Source organism: Caloenas nicobarica, chromosome 5 (assembly GCF_036013445.1).
Source record: "Caloenas nicobarica isolate bCalNic1 chromosome 5, bCalNic1.hap1, whole genome shotgun sequence".
NCBI classification, from domain to species: Eukaryota; Metazoa; Chordata; class Aves; order Columbiformes; family Columbidae; genus Caloenas; species Caloenas nicobarica.
The window spans coordinates 56,002,577-56,019,007 of record NC_088249.1 but is presented as its reverse complement, the minus strand read 5'-3'; the positions used below and the strand labels follow the sequence as shown (position 1 = coordinate 56,019,007).

The window sequence follows — 16,431 nt, the reverse complement described above, 5'->3', positions numbered from 1 at the left end:
GGCAACACACTGCAGCAGGCTGTCCAGAGAAGCTGTGGATGCCACATCCCTCCAAGCGTTCAAGGTCAGGCTGGCTGGAGGTTTGGGCAACCTGATCTAGTGTAAGGTGCCTGCCAGGCTCACCTCTGTGCCTGGGAAGATCGTGGAACAGATCCCCCTAGAAGCTATGAGCAAGCCCAGGATTTCAATACCTGGGTCCAGGACTAGTGCCTGCATCAAAACTTTGGTTTTTTAAACCATGGAAGAGCCTTCAAGAGACAAGGTATGCTGGAGCCTGGCAGGATGCACCTGTCCCAATAGGGGGGAAAAAAAAAGCGTGTTGGGGCAGGAAGTGGTGGGGTTGATCAACACAGCTTTAGACTAGAATGGATGCAGGGAGCAGATACCAACAGCACTGCAGTAGGTAAGCCGAGGGTTGGTATGGCATCACCCACAGGTGGCAATGCTACTGGGAACATTTACAACTGCTCCTGGGGGCACGGAGGGCTCAGGAGCATATCCGAAATGCTTATACACAAATGCACTCAGTACGAGAAACAAACAGGATGAAATGGAAGCATTGGTTAGCTCCCAGAGGGATCTGAGGGGGTGGTAGAGCAGCTTTGGTGGTACCTGGCATCCGGCCAAGGTCAACCCACCACAACCCATCACAAGTATGAACTAGGAGATGAGTGGCTGGGCTGGAGAGCAGCCCTGTAGAACAGCATCTTGGGGTGCTGGTCAACAGCAGCTCAACGTGAGCCAGCAGCGTGCCCCGGCAGCCAAGAGGGCAAACCACAGCCTGGGGGGCACCAAACGCAGTATGACCAGCCCATCGAAAAAGGTGAATATCCTGCTGTATTCAGCACTGGCACAGCCTGACCTTGAGCACTGTGTGCAGCTCTGGGCCCCAGAACTTAAGAAGGACGTGAAGGTCCTTGATTGTGACCAGAGTGCAAAGCTGGAAACAGTGTCCGTGAGGAGCAGCTAAGGACTTTAGGCTTGCCTAGTCACAGCTTTTCAGCATAAACTTAACTATGGAAGCCCCAAGTGGACAGGGACAATCTTGCCCACTTTCCTTAAAAGGCTGATTGTAAGGCTATACTGTGTAAGTCTAAGTACTCATTAACAGCTCGCTTAACTGTTAAGAAGTAGTTATATTTATACAGCCCTAAAATTACGTTCGGCCCTTTGAAGGCAACCGCCAGGCTGATGTGGCCCTGGTGAAAATGAATTTGAAACCCCTGTTCTACAGCTTCCCGAGGATGGGGCGTGGAGAGGGAGACGCTCATCTTTTCTCTCTGATATCCAGTGATACAACACATGGGAATAGTTCAAAGCTGTACCAGGGGAGGTTTAGACTGGACATTAGAAAGCACTTCTTTACCAAGAGGCTGGTGAAACTCTGGGACAGGCTTCCTACAGAGGCAACTGATGCCCCAAGCCTGTCACTGTTTAAAAGGCATTTGGACAATGCCCATAATACCATGTTTGAACTTGGTCAGCCCTGGAGCCATCAGGCAGTTGGACTAGATGATGACTGTAGGTCTATTCTGTTCTATCCTATGGCACGTGGAGCAGAGGGAGGTGATTCGAGACAGCCAGCATGGCTTCAAGAATGTCAAGTGTTGCCTGTCACAGAAGCACCCCAAAAATCAATTTAGGTAGGTGATAAGTTCTAAACAGACTTGATTGATTCTAACCAGAATTGTTTAGCAGAAAACCAACTAGAAACAGGGTTTATCCAAAGTTATTCAGCACTCCAACAACATCCTTTTAGGATCCTGTTTAGGATATTCGGATACCAGTTTAGTTACTGCACAGCTGATTCAGACTCAAGGTATCCCAAAAGTTTAGAATGATGATTCAAAATGTGCATCTACCCAATCACAAAAACTGAGAACTCTCAAGGGTACCCAGAAGATGTAATCATAAAGCAAGGTGTTTTAGTCCTCGAAGAAATCTCCTTAGACCGTGTCCCAGTCTAAGGAGGAGACTCTCTGACTGCAGCCCCACTCTGAGGAAGACCAACTCAAAGGGGGTCTCAGGTGGGCTCCATTTATACCCTAGTTGAATCTGAGCTTGTGGTCATTTATGGTAGCGGTCTAGAAACTTCTCTCAACAGAGGCATTCACTGGTCAAGGGCCCTGCCTGTTGACCAAGGGGTGTATACATGACCACAGTGGTCTACTCTCTAGAAATTTCTGGGTTTTTTTGGGGGAGGGAGGGGGAGGGAGAATGGGACAGGGGAGGTGCACCTGGCACACATCCACCCCATGACCACAGTCATGAATCAACTGGTCTCTTCAGAGCACTGGTGCAGTCACCTCTTGCCTCCAAAGTTAAAAGCAAGCACAGTTTTTGTAAGTCTTAATGCCCACTGTGAATCATCATTTCTCTGTTACCTTCCAACTATTACAAACACTATCAGTAATCAATAATAGCAACCAATAATTAATCAACAACAGAATTATAGCAACAATCATCAATGGCCACATTTAAGTAGGTAAGCATTATCCAAAGGTTGTAGAAGGCTGGTTAGCCATCCTGGCAAAGAAAAAACAGACAAACTTTTTCCACCCAATTAGTGCCCACTGTGGCATCAATTGCCTGAACTCCTTTGCTGCTTCCTTCACCTCATTTAGTCCTGAAGCAGCATTGACACATTAGATATGTGGATGCAGCCCTTGTCTATGGACATGTCCGAGACTTCACACACTCTACGACACTTATACTATTATTTTGCATTATCTCTTCCAATATATTAAATAGCTCTTCTGCACAGGTGCATTTAAGGGCAAAGATTCCTTGTCCACTTTGACACATTCACTGACTTTCAGAAGATAAAATATTTGCGTTATAGCCACAGAAACAGAGGTAGTGCCTTACAGAGTCCCTTTGGCAGGTATACGAAATTAGTTCTATATCTTGAAGTTCCATTATGCCATTACCATCATCATCTGCATTAATAACCTTAAACTTGTTTCAAGGGTTGAGACAGTTTCTTTATCTGGACAGCTACAATAGCTGCCCATGATCCAGGTTATCAGTAGATTTGGCCATTAATATCATCAACCTTTGCTGCAGCATCAAGGCTTCTGTCATACTTCAAAAGTGTCCACACTGGTCACTGTCACCACTGTTAAAAGGAGTGACGAGATTGTCCATTTTTCCATTGTCCTGTAAGAAAAAACAAAACTCACCTTAAGCTTTGAAATTGGCCTTTTGGGTTAGAAGTCTGGGATTATCCACCAGACACAAATACAATGAGTTTTCCCACTCCCATCCAGAGCTTCCCAAGCATATAAGCCTCTCGGTTTTGCCAGGGTAATGGGCACAATACTGATAGAAAGTAATTTCACCCTGACAGGTGTGGAGGCTGGTCCTTTTCCATTGTTTGGTATGGAATCATTGTCTCTTGGTGGCCTCTCAGGACAAAATGCCTCAATTCTGGGGCTTATGTCCCCCAGCAGTCATTAACAATGAGGAGTGTTTGTGTTAGCCACGTGTCCCAACTGGGTTGTGAGACATCAGTACACTTTTTAATCAGACCATTAGCTCAATCAACGATCCCGCTGGCATGGGGGCAATATGGTGTATTGAGCACTCACTCAATATCTTACCCTTGATCCCAATCTTGAACCACTGTGGCTGTAGAGTGTGTTATGTTCATCTTTTAGAACATAAAGGGCCTCTGCATGCTGTGAGGTCCAATCCCATCTCTGTTCCTCCAAAGCAGGTCATATCAAGTGCGGGCAATCACTGAAAATCCCAGTAAGTGTCTTCTCCAGTACCCTAATGTGCCCAATAGCTGCTGCAACCCTGCTTTGCTGTTCAGGGTCTGACCCCTCTCAACAGGGCATGATTATCATGAGTACTAAAATAGCTCCCTCTACCCACCAGGCCCCTAGGAATTTAATTTCCTGACCGGAACCTTGACATTCAGAAGGTGGAATATTTCAGGTTTTTCTCAGTAAGTTCTAGAGAGTCTCTGCTACCTGCCCAACCTGTTCCTTATCGTCTACACCCACCAAGATGTCATCTACAGACTGATATACATGAATGCCCGAATAATCCTACAGAGTATTAACGAGTGCAGCCAGGGTGTTGTGGGCAATAGTGGGAGTGTTCATACCAGGAGTGTCTAACTCATTTTCACCAGGGACCACTTCAGCCTCACAGTTGCCTTCCAAGGGCCAAATGTAATTTTAGGACTGTATAAATTTAACTACTTCTAAATTTACTTAGTAAATTTAGTAAAAAAAGTAAAAAAAAAGTAAAAAAAAAAAGTAAAAAAAAAAAGTAAAAAAAAAAGTAAAAAAAAAAGTAAAAAAAAAAAGTAAAAAAAAAAAGTAAAAAAAAAAAGTAAAAAAAAAAAGTAAAAAAAAAAAGTAAAAAAAAAAAGTAAAAAAAAAAAGTAAAAAAAAAAAGTAAAAATACTTTTAAATTTAACTAACTTAACATTTATACAGTCGTAGAATTACACTTGGCCCTTTGAAGGCAACTGCAAGGCTGACGTGGCCCCCAGTGAAAATGAGTTTGATGCCCCTTGTTTATTCCCTTGTGGAAGCCAATTCCAAGTGTAGCGTCTCCCTTCCCAGGTAAAGGCAAATTGGGGTTTGCCCTCCTCCTTTAGGGGAATCATAAAGAAGTATCTTTGACATCTAAAGCTGCCACCCACAGATGGGCTGCTGCTTGTATTGCAGTCAGCACTGAAGTTATGTTGGGATGGCAGCCGTAAGGGGCAGGGTGCTGCTGTTCAGTTTCTGATAATCGATAATCAAGCGCCACAGCCCATCCACCTTACGAACTGGCCAAACTAGAAAGTTATAGGGCGCATGAGTGTGTGACTAGAAAATGATAGGGTGCATGACCGTCTATGACCTCCGTAACACCCCGCTGTGCTGCACTCAGCAGGAGGTATTATGCGTATGGGTTGTTCTGGATATCAGTGACACAGGACCAAGCTGCGAAGTTCTAACGCTACGGCAGCTTCTTTAGGCTGCAGCTGCGGGGGAACGAACTGCAAGGTCTGAATGTTGCAGCGGCTTCCTCGCAGGAGTGAGCTGTGAAGCCCGAATGGGAGCAGCTTTCACCCCATGACCACCTTATTAATTAAAAAAACCCCAAGAAACAAAACCCAAACCTAAAGAACCAAAACAAACACCCCCCCGCCGAAACAAACACCCCTCCCAAAAACAAAAAACCCAAAAAACCAAAACCAACCCAAACCCCCAAACCCAACCCCCAAGGCAAAAAAAACACCAAAAAAAGCACACAAAAAAACCCCAAACACACAAAAAAACCCCACCAACCACCCTCCCAAAAAACCAAAAAAACCCACAAAACAAACAACCAACCAATAAACAAACCCAAACCCCAACCAACCAAAAAACCCCACCAAAACCCCTCTAAAGTTATCCATTTTGAGCCCACAGGAATATCCACCAGTGCATCACGGACAGGTATTTACCACGCAGGGTGGGTGGCTCACGCCCCACGCCGCAGCTTTTAATTTAACCAATTTCGCAGCCCCTGCAGAGGCGTGACAGCGTTAACTAAGTTTCCCCTCCCGAGGCTGGCGGGTGCAGTCGCCAAGGCGGCTTTTCCCCCCTCGCAATTCGTTCCCCCCGGATCGCATGCTCCACCTCCGAGCGGCGGGGGGCGACGGTATCGCTTCCCTTGCCCGCCCGCCCCCTCCCCATTGCTGGGCTACCAGCAGCCGCTTGTGTTCGTCCCGCCAGCTCCAAAACTTCTACCAGGAACGGCCCGGGTCCCCAGCACCCTCCTGCCTCGTCCCCGCTCCTCCCAAGAACCGAGTTCGCGATTCCCGGAGCTGAGCTCGGGACCGCCCCTGGGGCTGTGCAGACAACAGCTCGGGGCTTCTCGCCTTGCGAGCCCGTGTGCCTACTGTAGTAAAAGATCGCCTTTTTTATATCCAATCCCTCCCTTTCGTTAGAGTGACTTTCGCCTCCGACCCCTCGGAATCCGCAGCCGCCGCCAATTTGCAGCTTCGGGCAACGCTGGGAGGGGGAATCCCCGCTTGCGCCAGCGCGATCTCAGCGCCGTGTTCCAACGCACGGATCTCCTGTGCTCGCGTTCTCTCTGCCATCCTACCCTCACACCTCAGAACGATCCTGCTCCCACCGTTCAGAGCAGCCCGGCGGGTCCCGCTGGCAGCAGCGCCCCGGGCAGCACACAGAACCGCACACCTGCTGCCCCCACCCCGGGACCCAACCCTTTCCACCCACTGCCACACAGTGGGGAGCGTTACAGCTGCGCCTCCCCAGTAACTTCTCAGTTTTTCATATCGGGCCCAACGATGCCAATTTACACATCGCAGAAGCTCCCCAAGAACCAATTTAGGCAGGCGACAAGCTCCAAAAAAACTTCATTTTAACCAGAATTGTCTAGGAAAGACCCAACTGCCAACAGAGTTTATCCAAAATTGGTCAGCACTCCAACAACACCCTAAAACATGTATTCGGACACCAGTTCTGGGTTCAGTTACTACGCAGCTGATGCAGACCCTAGGTATCCCAAAAATTTAGAATGATAATTCAAAACCTGCATCAACCCATTCATGAAACATGAGGACTCCCAAGGGTACCCAAGAAATAAAATCACTCACCCATAAGACATCTGAGTCCTTGGGGAAATTTCCTTGGCCTGCACGCCAAATCTAAAAAGGACACTCCGCCCCTACCGACCCACCGCTTGGAGAACACAAAATGGACAACTGTTTCCTGGTGGGCTCCATTTATATGAGCTTGTGGTAATTTATGGTAGTGGTCTGGAAACTTCTCTCAACCGAGGCATTTCACTGCTCAAGGGCCCTGTCTGTCAACCAAGGGGTGGATACATGGCCATAATGGTCTATGGCTCTGGAAGTTTCTGGTGCTTTGGGGGGTGGATACCTGACCATCATGTTCTATGGCTCTGGAAGTTTCTGGTGCTTTTGGGGGTGGGAGTGTGGGGAGGGGAGGTGGCACAGGGAGGTGCACCAGCCACGCTGACAAACCCAGTGGCCATCTATGGTGGGGTGACAACTTCTTTGGACAAGGGAAGAGCTATGGGTGTTATCTATCTGGACTTCTGTAAGGCTTTCGACACAGCGCCCCACAACAACCTTCTCTCTAAATTGGAGAGAGATGGATTTGGTGCATGGACTGTTTCGTGGATGAGGAACTGGCAGGATGGTCACACCCAGAGGGCAGTGGTCAGTGGCTCGGTGTGCAGAAGGAGATCAGTGACGAGCGGTGTCCCTCAGGGGTCTGTACTGGGACCAGTACTGTTTAATATCTTCATCAACAACACAGTGGGATGGAGTGACCCTCAGCACGTTTGCAGAGGGCTGCAAGCTGAGTGGTGCAGCTGACACATCTGTTGGTTTTGCACGTTGTAACTGCGGCCTGATGTTTAGATTGCTTATGTTATTTATAAAGAAACTCTGCTGCAAAAATTAATTCATAGTAAAGGGAGAAAATTCAGAGTAAGGGAGAAGAAAATGGAATACTTACTCTGTTTTATTAGGAGCATGTTTATTTTCTGAATCATTCCATTGGCCTATTTTTTTTTTTCAACGCATTCTGCACTCTCTCAACATAGTCCTTCTCTTTTAACCATGTCAGTAGTTTGACCCCTCTCTGTGAGCAGGGCTAGCATTTTCTTCTCTGGGAGTTCCCTCTGTGCATCTACAACACCTGGGAGCTGATAGGCAGTGTTTCTGCATACTGCATTTTATTTAGGAATATGTTAATACCAAAGACAGCTGTTAAAGGACTGCCTTCATTCCACTGCAACTAACATCACCTGTCAATCCCTCTGTCTCCGGAACAACGCTGTCATTGTTTGAACACTCCACATGAGTGGGGAGACTGAGTGCGAAGGATGGGACAATGGACAGCTCTGGTTCTTCTGTAGAAAAAGTCGGCTGGATGGATTGATATGGCTGCATGACTTGCCAAGCACACAGCCCTTACTTGTTCCTTGCCAGTGGTATATAATACCCATATACCATGGCTGCTGCAGCTATAGTAATAGCCCAATGCATTGCCAGGTGAAACAAGGATGCCGTCTCAGGTCTGCTGCAACTGACAGAAGCATGGACCTACAGAATTTTACCTGTCTGTACAAATACGTGCTTCAAATTCCTGCTGCTTATAAAGGTATGTGAAATTTTAAAAGTTCACCTTTTTCTTTTGCATTTGGGCAAATTTGTGCATTGAATTTTGTGCAAGATGCTGTAAACACACGAAAAAGTGGTGTTATTTGTGAAGCACAGCTGTTTTCATACATTAAGAAGCTAAAACGTAGTAAATAGTTGTAAATAACAAAGTCCATGCTCCGTAGCGCGGTGATCTTAAGACGACTCCAGAGTGCACGCAAAGAATCTGGCTGCTCCGGACAGCTCAGCTCGTGAGAGCACCCCATGCCTCGCTGTGTGTGCACATTGTACTCTCGCACCCGCAAACGTGGGATACAGGTGAACGGTCCCACTGGCCTTTCGATGGTGTTTCTGTTCTGAGCGAGCAGCTTGGCCAGGCCTGGGTACAGCACTGAGTGTGAAGACGCACACAAATTTTACTGTTCCATAAAGGCTGTATTAATGCAGACCCTCACTACAGGAGCAGGGGGCGTTTGTAAATCCTCACACTGTGGTGTGGGGCAAGGGCCACCAAATCAGTTGTCCCCGGACGGTGGCCTAACCAGCAGCCTGTCGACTGGTGTCAATCAATCAGCATGTCCTTTGGAGCTGTTCCACTTTGCACTGGGAGTTAAATCCTCCTTGTACCAGTGAGGGAAATATAAAGCAATTCATGTGTGTGTAACATACTAAGCTTCTCAATTAATAACAAGAGTTTAATTCCTAAGTCCAGTGTGCTTTTTGACCTTGCTATCCTCCGCCCTCCTGAAAGGTAATTTTTACCAGACAAGTAAAAGCCCAGAATTTATTTTCAGGCCCCTTAGCACAGGGAGCAACAGAATTCAGGTGTGGCCTGTGAGTTGCTCTGGGGGGCCAACCCGCTCCCCACAGACGCACCAAACGCACCTTGCACTGGAGCGTGAGCCGAGGAATAATTTTATCACAGCACTACTGAAGAAAAAAAGGAACAACGAAATGAAACAAAACACCAATGAGTTTTCCTTTACTAACACAGAGACCAGTTGTTTGGACCGCTTTTAATATCTGAACTAAAGGCTTCGTATTTCTTTGCAGCACCAACAGGAGAAAATTATGGTAGTGCAGGTTGACTGTGGCATGTAAGGCGTACAAACACAGCTGTAAGCTAGTTGATCTAGTTGAGTGATTTTTCTCAGCTTTGGAGCTTCACCAGGTTTTTTGGGGGGGCACAGATTCCTAGAGAGCAAATGGACCCCTGACAATGTGCTCATTTTTCTCGGGGACCTTCCTGGGATGGCTTAGGCAGTGCCCAGAGGTGGCTCCTCCTCTGCTGGTGACTCCTGTTCTGATCAACCAGCTGTCAAAATGCGAGATTACCCAAACCCGTATTGTTCCTGACAGAGGAAATGGCAAGTCTCCTGCCACTGAAAGTTTCTCAGATACAAAGGTCTGTTTACTTGCCTTGTAGTCAGAAAATGTCTTTCCAGTAGCTTTTTACATATTTGAAGATTGGGTTTTTCTGTAGCTGTGCAGCTGATCATTCGTGCCTCAGTAGTTCTTCGCTCTTGTCCTTACTGAATTGCATCGCAGGTTTTTCTGACCATTTTCCAGACTGATTTTGGTACAAGTGAGCAGGCCATAAATTCAGTCCTTAACACCGGCTGGAGTTGGGAATAGTTGGTTTAGCTCACAGCAAACAGCACAGAGGGAGCAGGGACCTGAGGAGCCAACACAGGAATCTCACCGTCCCCCTCACGAAAATGGGCAAGAAGAGTGTTTCTACAGTGAGTACCAATTTCAAGACTCTGAGCTCACGGTTTGAGAAAACGTACAGGCTGAAAATGACGACAGATCTGGTAAAGTCAGGACTGATGGTGTAACTTTCTATGGATATGTGTTGTGTTCTGAATTCATATTAGCGTTAAGGGTGAAAATAGAGTTTAAACAGCACTGGAAATGCCTTATGTTAAATAACCTCCGTACTCTGTAGGTAATTTATCATGGTATTTCTGACCTTGGGTAGGGAAAGACATAGTTGTTTAAAAAAAATTAAGTTTAATATTTCTGCACAGTGTTTTGTATTGACAAACACCAAAACCTCTATGACATACACAAGGTAAATTATGTGAAAATACAAAAATCAGTCATTGCACACACTGGTAAATAAATACATTTACTCCAGAATACCAAAGAGTTTCTTTAAAAAATTTACTTTGTAAAAGCACATTCTTGCAGGTTTATCTAAAACTCCATATAGGTCTGAACAAAAGTGAGATGCCTGACTACTCGAAACAGGTCAAGACAGTCTTGTGTGCAAACAAGCATAACATATTACAGGCATTATGGAAAAACATGACTGGTTAAATATTAGTTCTCTAGATTAAGACTTTTTTGACAATTTTGATATTTTCCACTCTTTAAACCTCATATAATGTAAAGGAAATCTAGACCATACTGTATTTGAATTCTACTGTATATATTTGGTTTATTTAAGAAAGGCAAAGAGATGAATTAGAAGATGTTTATGGTAGGTATTAAAAAAAAAAAAAAACACCAACAACCCCTAACTAAGCCGCTTTTTCATTTTATGGGGACAAAAACATTCATGTAGTACCTATATTTCCTACTTCTTGAAGTTTAAGTAAACAAGTCAGAAACAAAGGCGAATTTTTCTTTGCAGGCAGTTAAAGTCCAAACACATTCTAAAATGGGTTATTTCTACAGCTGCTCCCAAACACTGGATCTTTCAGGCTGTCATTAGTTGGATGAAGACAGTGTTGGGAAATACAAAAACATTTTAGTGTCTATTAGGAACTCTCAGAAATTAACCACCTCAAAACTACTTGCTTTCTGAGGTACTTCTAAAGGTGCATTAAATTACAAAATATCTTCCACAGATTTTTTTTTTTTTGCCTTGTCCCTCTACTCTTGAGTATAAGAAACTGTTCAAAAAGGAGAAACAAAAGCCCCAGTCTTGTCATCATGGGGAATGGGTTGACTCATGGCCTGGAGCAACCCCACTGAACAGTCAGCTCAAAGGAAAAAGGGAAAGCAGATGGCTTTTTGTGATAAATATGGATACTTAGCATAGAGAGCATTTAAGAGATTTTTCTATAACCTTTCCACGTAAGATTTCATGTGTTCAAAATTATTTTAAAAGGGGTTTCAAATAACAGTGTCTTTTAGAGATATTTTGGAATAACTAATGTCAAGACAAATTAATATCATGGTTTATGCTGCCAGGGTGAACAGTGGGAAAGAGGACTGAGTAATCTCTGGATATCACCAATGGAAATTTTTTAAGACTATACATGTACATATATGTGTATGTGCCCAGCACATATATTTGCACATCTGACATCGGAAAATGTTGACCAAGCCATACATTAAACCCACTCTTAATACTGAGAGTCCTGCCATACTGGGCATGTATGTATGCACGCTCCCTTCATACTTTGTTTATAACCTACAGATGAACTTATTTTCCTGTCACCATGTACAAGATTTTTTTATTTGAAATAAACTGTTGGTTTCAATCACAAGAAAAAAAATACACTTTTAAGATACTAACGAAATTAACAAAGCTCAGATACTTGTCTTTTTTTCATACATGTTTTACAGTAAGCCACTGTAAGGGGTTTATTTCTTACAGACCTTGTTTCTTAGGGAAACTCCCTGTGTGATTTGCTACTTCTTGTGCAGGGCCAGTTATCCAGTATTATCCCTTAAAACATGGGCAACTATTAGCAGCGTTTCATTTTCCTAAATGCTCTATTTAGTTGCAGCAACGACATCATCGAATTTGAAAGCACATTTAATAGAAAAGGTCAGCTTCACTGATAGACATTTTAGATCTCCCTGGGTTCACACCCAAAGGCTTCACAGGATGTACGTAAGGGAAAAATTTGGCTTCCCCTCTAAATCCGCTTTCTGAAGTATTCATACCAAATGCTGCCCGATTTTTGAGAGCCTGATAAGCTCACTTTTAAACACAGACAAGAAGACATGAGGACTCTTGTAGAGACACGTAAGTGTGGCATTATGGAGACACAACAGAAGTTAGAACTTTCAGTTACACCAGCAGGCTTTGGATTAGGCTCATAATAGAAATAAATGGGTGAAAATGTCATCATGAAGAAATCTGCACATAAATCGAGCTGTTTAGGAGAGAAGCAAAGTGTATGGGTAGAGTTCCGACCAACATAACACAACATAACCATTGGCCCTCACAGTCTGTCCATGAATATTGAAATCCATTACTCGCCCAAAGCGATGCCAAGCAGCGTGCCGGTTCTCCGGCAAGAACTCACGCCACTGCCATCCCCAGCATGTGCTGCTGCCCTGTCAGAGCGCTGGAGTTCCTCCGCATCTGTAAATGGAGCTTGTTTGCACTTTTGTTTGATTTTCTGTAAGTACACTCCTTGGATTGTATATTCCTTTTTCTGGGCTTAGGGCTCAATATAGTGCAAGTACAATAAAAAAGTGTTATCTTCTTATATGCAATGCAAACACACAAAAAGTTCAATTAACTTAAAGAGCCATAGGTCCCAGTTTCTGCCTTCAGGAGGAGCTCTTTCTTCAGTGTGAGGAGAGCTGTATCTTAATGGCTTCGGTTCTGCAGTTTCTTTGCTGAGCTTCCATGCACGTCTTTGCAGCCGTATCCTCTGAATGGTGACAAGCACACAGGGTGGGAAACAGCACACGGGGAAAAACATGCGCTGTTACAAAGCAGGGTGACAGTAAACATGCGACAGTGGCATTGCTTAGTGGTAAACCCCTCCATAATAAACCTGTTGAGTGTGGTTTTCTTATATGGTGGCTGCTTGCATGAGTGCTAAGAGGGACTCTCATCCTCCAGATCCAGTCAGATATAAATGAAGAAGAAAAAGAGAAAGGAAGATTATTGTCTGAGAAACAAGCATGCCTGTGATGGGCACTGTAAAAATAAACCTAGTTCTACTGGCATCATTTACACCATGCTGCTAGCATGAAGCTAAATCAGAGAGGGCTGAAAAACACGGCAGTAGAAAAACAGGACTTCAGAAATGTGGCCTCTAGTGTGTGGGTGCTGAGCTTTGCAACTCTAGTTCAAGGAGCCAGCTGTTAGACATGCTGTAATTGCCAACCTGAGAATACGGAAGGGTGAATCCCTTCACGTATATTCTGCAGTATCTTGGTCACAAACCTATTCTGCGCTTTAAAATTCACCAACCACCTTGAACTGTGCATTGTGATGAAAACCCCGCTGGGGATTATGCAACCGGAATGGAAGGCCACCCTACTTTGAAATGAGAACATATACACGGGGACTTAACACACCTTAATTCACGGACGTTAACTCTATAGGTTTCACTGACTTAGCTTTCTGCAGTGTCCCCATGTGGAAAAACCTCTACATGTTTGAAACAAGAGTAAGTTATAGATGGGGGAAAAAAAAATCAGGGAGCCTAAAACAAAACAAGGAAATTGTAGTAACACAGATCACTAAGAAGCTGAAAAGCATCTGCCATCTGCAAGAAGGTATTTGAAGTGAAACCACGTAGGAATTCATCCTCATGGGCTTGTGCTACGTAGTCCAAAAGACAGAATAACCAGTGCTCTTGAAAACAGGGGTTTTAAAGAAAAAAAAAAAAGAAAAACTACAACAAAAATCCTTGTCATAGCGTCATTGAATTCAGTAACTCTTGAGAATCCATCATAGTTAAAGAGCCATATTCCACGGTCAGTTTTTTAAGATGACATTTTTACAAATCTTGTAAGAGTAAGCATCACTGCTGTAGCCCTACTTTAAATCACAAGTTAGAATTAACAGTACACAGCATTTTTATATTTTCAGCCTACGTTATAAAACACTGAATCTCCAAATTACTACAGTTAGGAATGAAATATAGCCCTACTGTTTTTTTACTTCAGAAAACTCATTGGACATGATTTAACTTTTTGCTGAGCAACTTTTCAGTTCCTGACACTTGCATAGCACCCTTGTCTTTGTTCTGGGCCATCCTCATAAATTAATATGCACGAAACTTGATTTCAGTGTAATTTCAATTGCCTGATGAGAACTCTCTGTATTAACGTGGTTTGGTTTTCCAGTATTCCAAACTGAAGCGACACAGTTCAGTCTTCACAATGAAGTTCAAAACAGACACCTACTAGTTGGTTGCCCATGGCAATAGCTAGAACTCGGATTTAGGGACTAAGAACTTAGTTCTAGTGCCAGCTCTAAAAAGAACTCCTTGTCTGTTTGCTTTTATAAACTGCAAATCCCAGCTTCACTGTCATTTAAAAGGATAACACTACTTATCTGTGGCTCCTGAACTGCTGTAAGACTTCACTAGCTGATGCGTAGCATCTTTGTGAACTGCTATTTTTTAGCTGGTAGATGTTTGTTAAGGCTGGTATTTACTAAACTAATCACAGATTAGCTCCAAGATGGGAGATACTGCAATAAGCATAAATGTGTCAACAGAAAGCCCCTGAAAAGGGAAAGCAGTACCATTTTGGCAGAAGAAGGCTGTGCCTTTGGACCAGACCCTCACATGGTGTCCCAGGTGTAGTACACACCAGGGCATCAAAGGATGCTTCGTGGCACACACTACTCTGCCAGTAATAAGATTCTAGGTTGGAAAAAAAAGCCCTCTGTGGATCCAGGCACATAGTACTGTAAGTTAATGATTTTGCCTAGAAATCTTTTTTTTTTTTCCCCTAGATGAAAAGTTTCTATTTTTAGTATCAAATATCAAATCTCCACATGTAAGGCAGCAGAAAATGAGGCAGAGGCTTTAGTAGAAAACACTGCTCTGTTTGTGTTTAGCACTGGAAGTACCGACCTTCAGAAAGAGACGTAGTGGTGCACAAAAAGGCAGTATCGTAAGGCAAAACCCAAGCAAACTATATTATTATAGCTACGTTATGTTTTTCCAGCAGGACTATCAAGCACTGTTCATATGTCAACTGAGAAAATTGCTGGAAAAGGCAGCTGCCTGTCAATCCAATCAACTTGGTACACCTGTAGCTACTTCAAAGACTATTTTCTTTGAGCTCAAACTACATCTTTGAAAACATTTTTAAAATAGCTAAAAAATACCATAATGTTTAAAGAGACAAAAGGATCAATGTAGTTCTACATCTAGCCGCTGAGGACAGGAGATTCTCCCTAAGGAAGGGAACAGGATGGTAATAATTGGATTATCTTCTGATGTCCCCCATCTAGATTGAAAACCTCCTGTTATGAGGTGCCAGGGATCAGAAACTTGTTTGAACACTGAACTCATGGCATGAAGTAGCCCACTATCACAAAACATACTCTGGTTTTATGTAATTGTGAAATTTTTCTGCACTGGCAAAATAAGCAATCTCATGACATAATTTTCCAAGATATCAAGACTAAATGTCCAATAAAATTATACTTGCCTAGACGGTAAGCATAGCCTTTAAAAAAATAATAATTAAAAAAAAAAAATCAAAGGGAGTGAAAATGTTCCTCCTGTTATTTGGTAACTCAGCATAAGAAAGGTACATGATTTCTTACATGATGCTCAAGAGTGCGTAAGATAATTAGGAAGCGTGCTCTCGTTAGGACTTTGGAAATCCCGTCACTTACTGTGTCTTGATCACACTGACAGATTCCAGAGCCAAAGCCGGGCAGCCTGCACAGGCCAAACCGTGTTCTGCTTGCACGGGTGGAGCTGCAGGGTCAGGACTTACTGCTTAAATGAGAGCTCCAACTTCAAGACAAGCTTAAGGAAATAATATTTTTTAACAAATAATTTATTTGTAATTTCACCCTATCTGTAAGTATTAAAATCAGCTAGATTTCACTGTTACAATCTGTAAAAATGTTTATAAATTACCTTCTGTTACTTTGAGAGAGTTCACTTTATAAATTACTGATACTTCTAATGGTGTCCTGCCAACTGGAATAACCTCAGTAAGAAGCCACAGGAACAGGGTCAAATGTGAGAAACAGATTGCATTGTAAACGTCCCCTGTGACTAGGTAGTCATAAAACACGAGACTCATTGTTTTTAAATCAGATCTGTGTGACAGAGTCCAAGTCTGCAGTAACAACGGTTTTGAACAGCTGAGTCACATCCAAGAAAAAGAGACCCCAAAAGTACAAAACGGCAATTTGCAGCACAATTGCCCAGCGTCTCAGTTTGCTACGTGAAAGCGTAAACAGAGTTCATTAACTGAGCCGCTGCAACGTGTTCAGGAATAATAGTTTCAAAAGAACTGATGGTGCAAACTAAAACACAACCAACAACACATCATCGTGAGAAGGAAAAGCGTGTCAGATGGTTTGTCCTTGCTGGTTTTTTCTGCAC

General features: G+C 43.7%; 1 protein-coding gene across 2 annotated transcripts in view; it reads right to left on the bottom strand.

Annotated features, from left to right (window-relative positions):
• Window positions 1–2,951: 2,951 nt before the first annotated feature.
• Window positions 2,952–16,431, bottom strand: part of TUB (TUB bipartite transcription factor) — a 92,007-nt gene continuing 78,527 nt past the window's right edge. The window contains exon 14 of one of the 2 annotated variants that reach the window (XM_065635948.1): window positions 2,952–3,159. In XM_065635948.1, the coding sequence (XP_065492020.1) occupies window positions 3,158–3,159 (2 nt within the window). In that variant the 3' untranslated portion in view covers window positions 2,952–3,157. Of the gene's footprint in view, window positions 3,160–12,743; window positions 12,957–16,431 lie in introns of those variants that run through there. The other variant, XM_065635947.1, reaches the window with a different exon arrangement.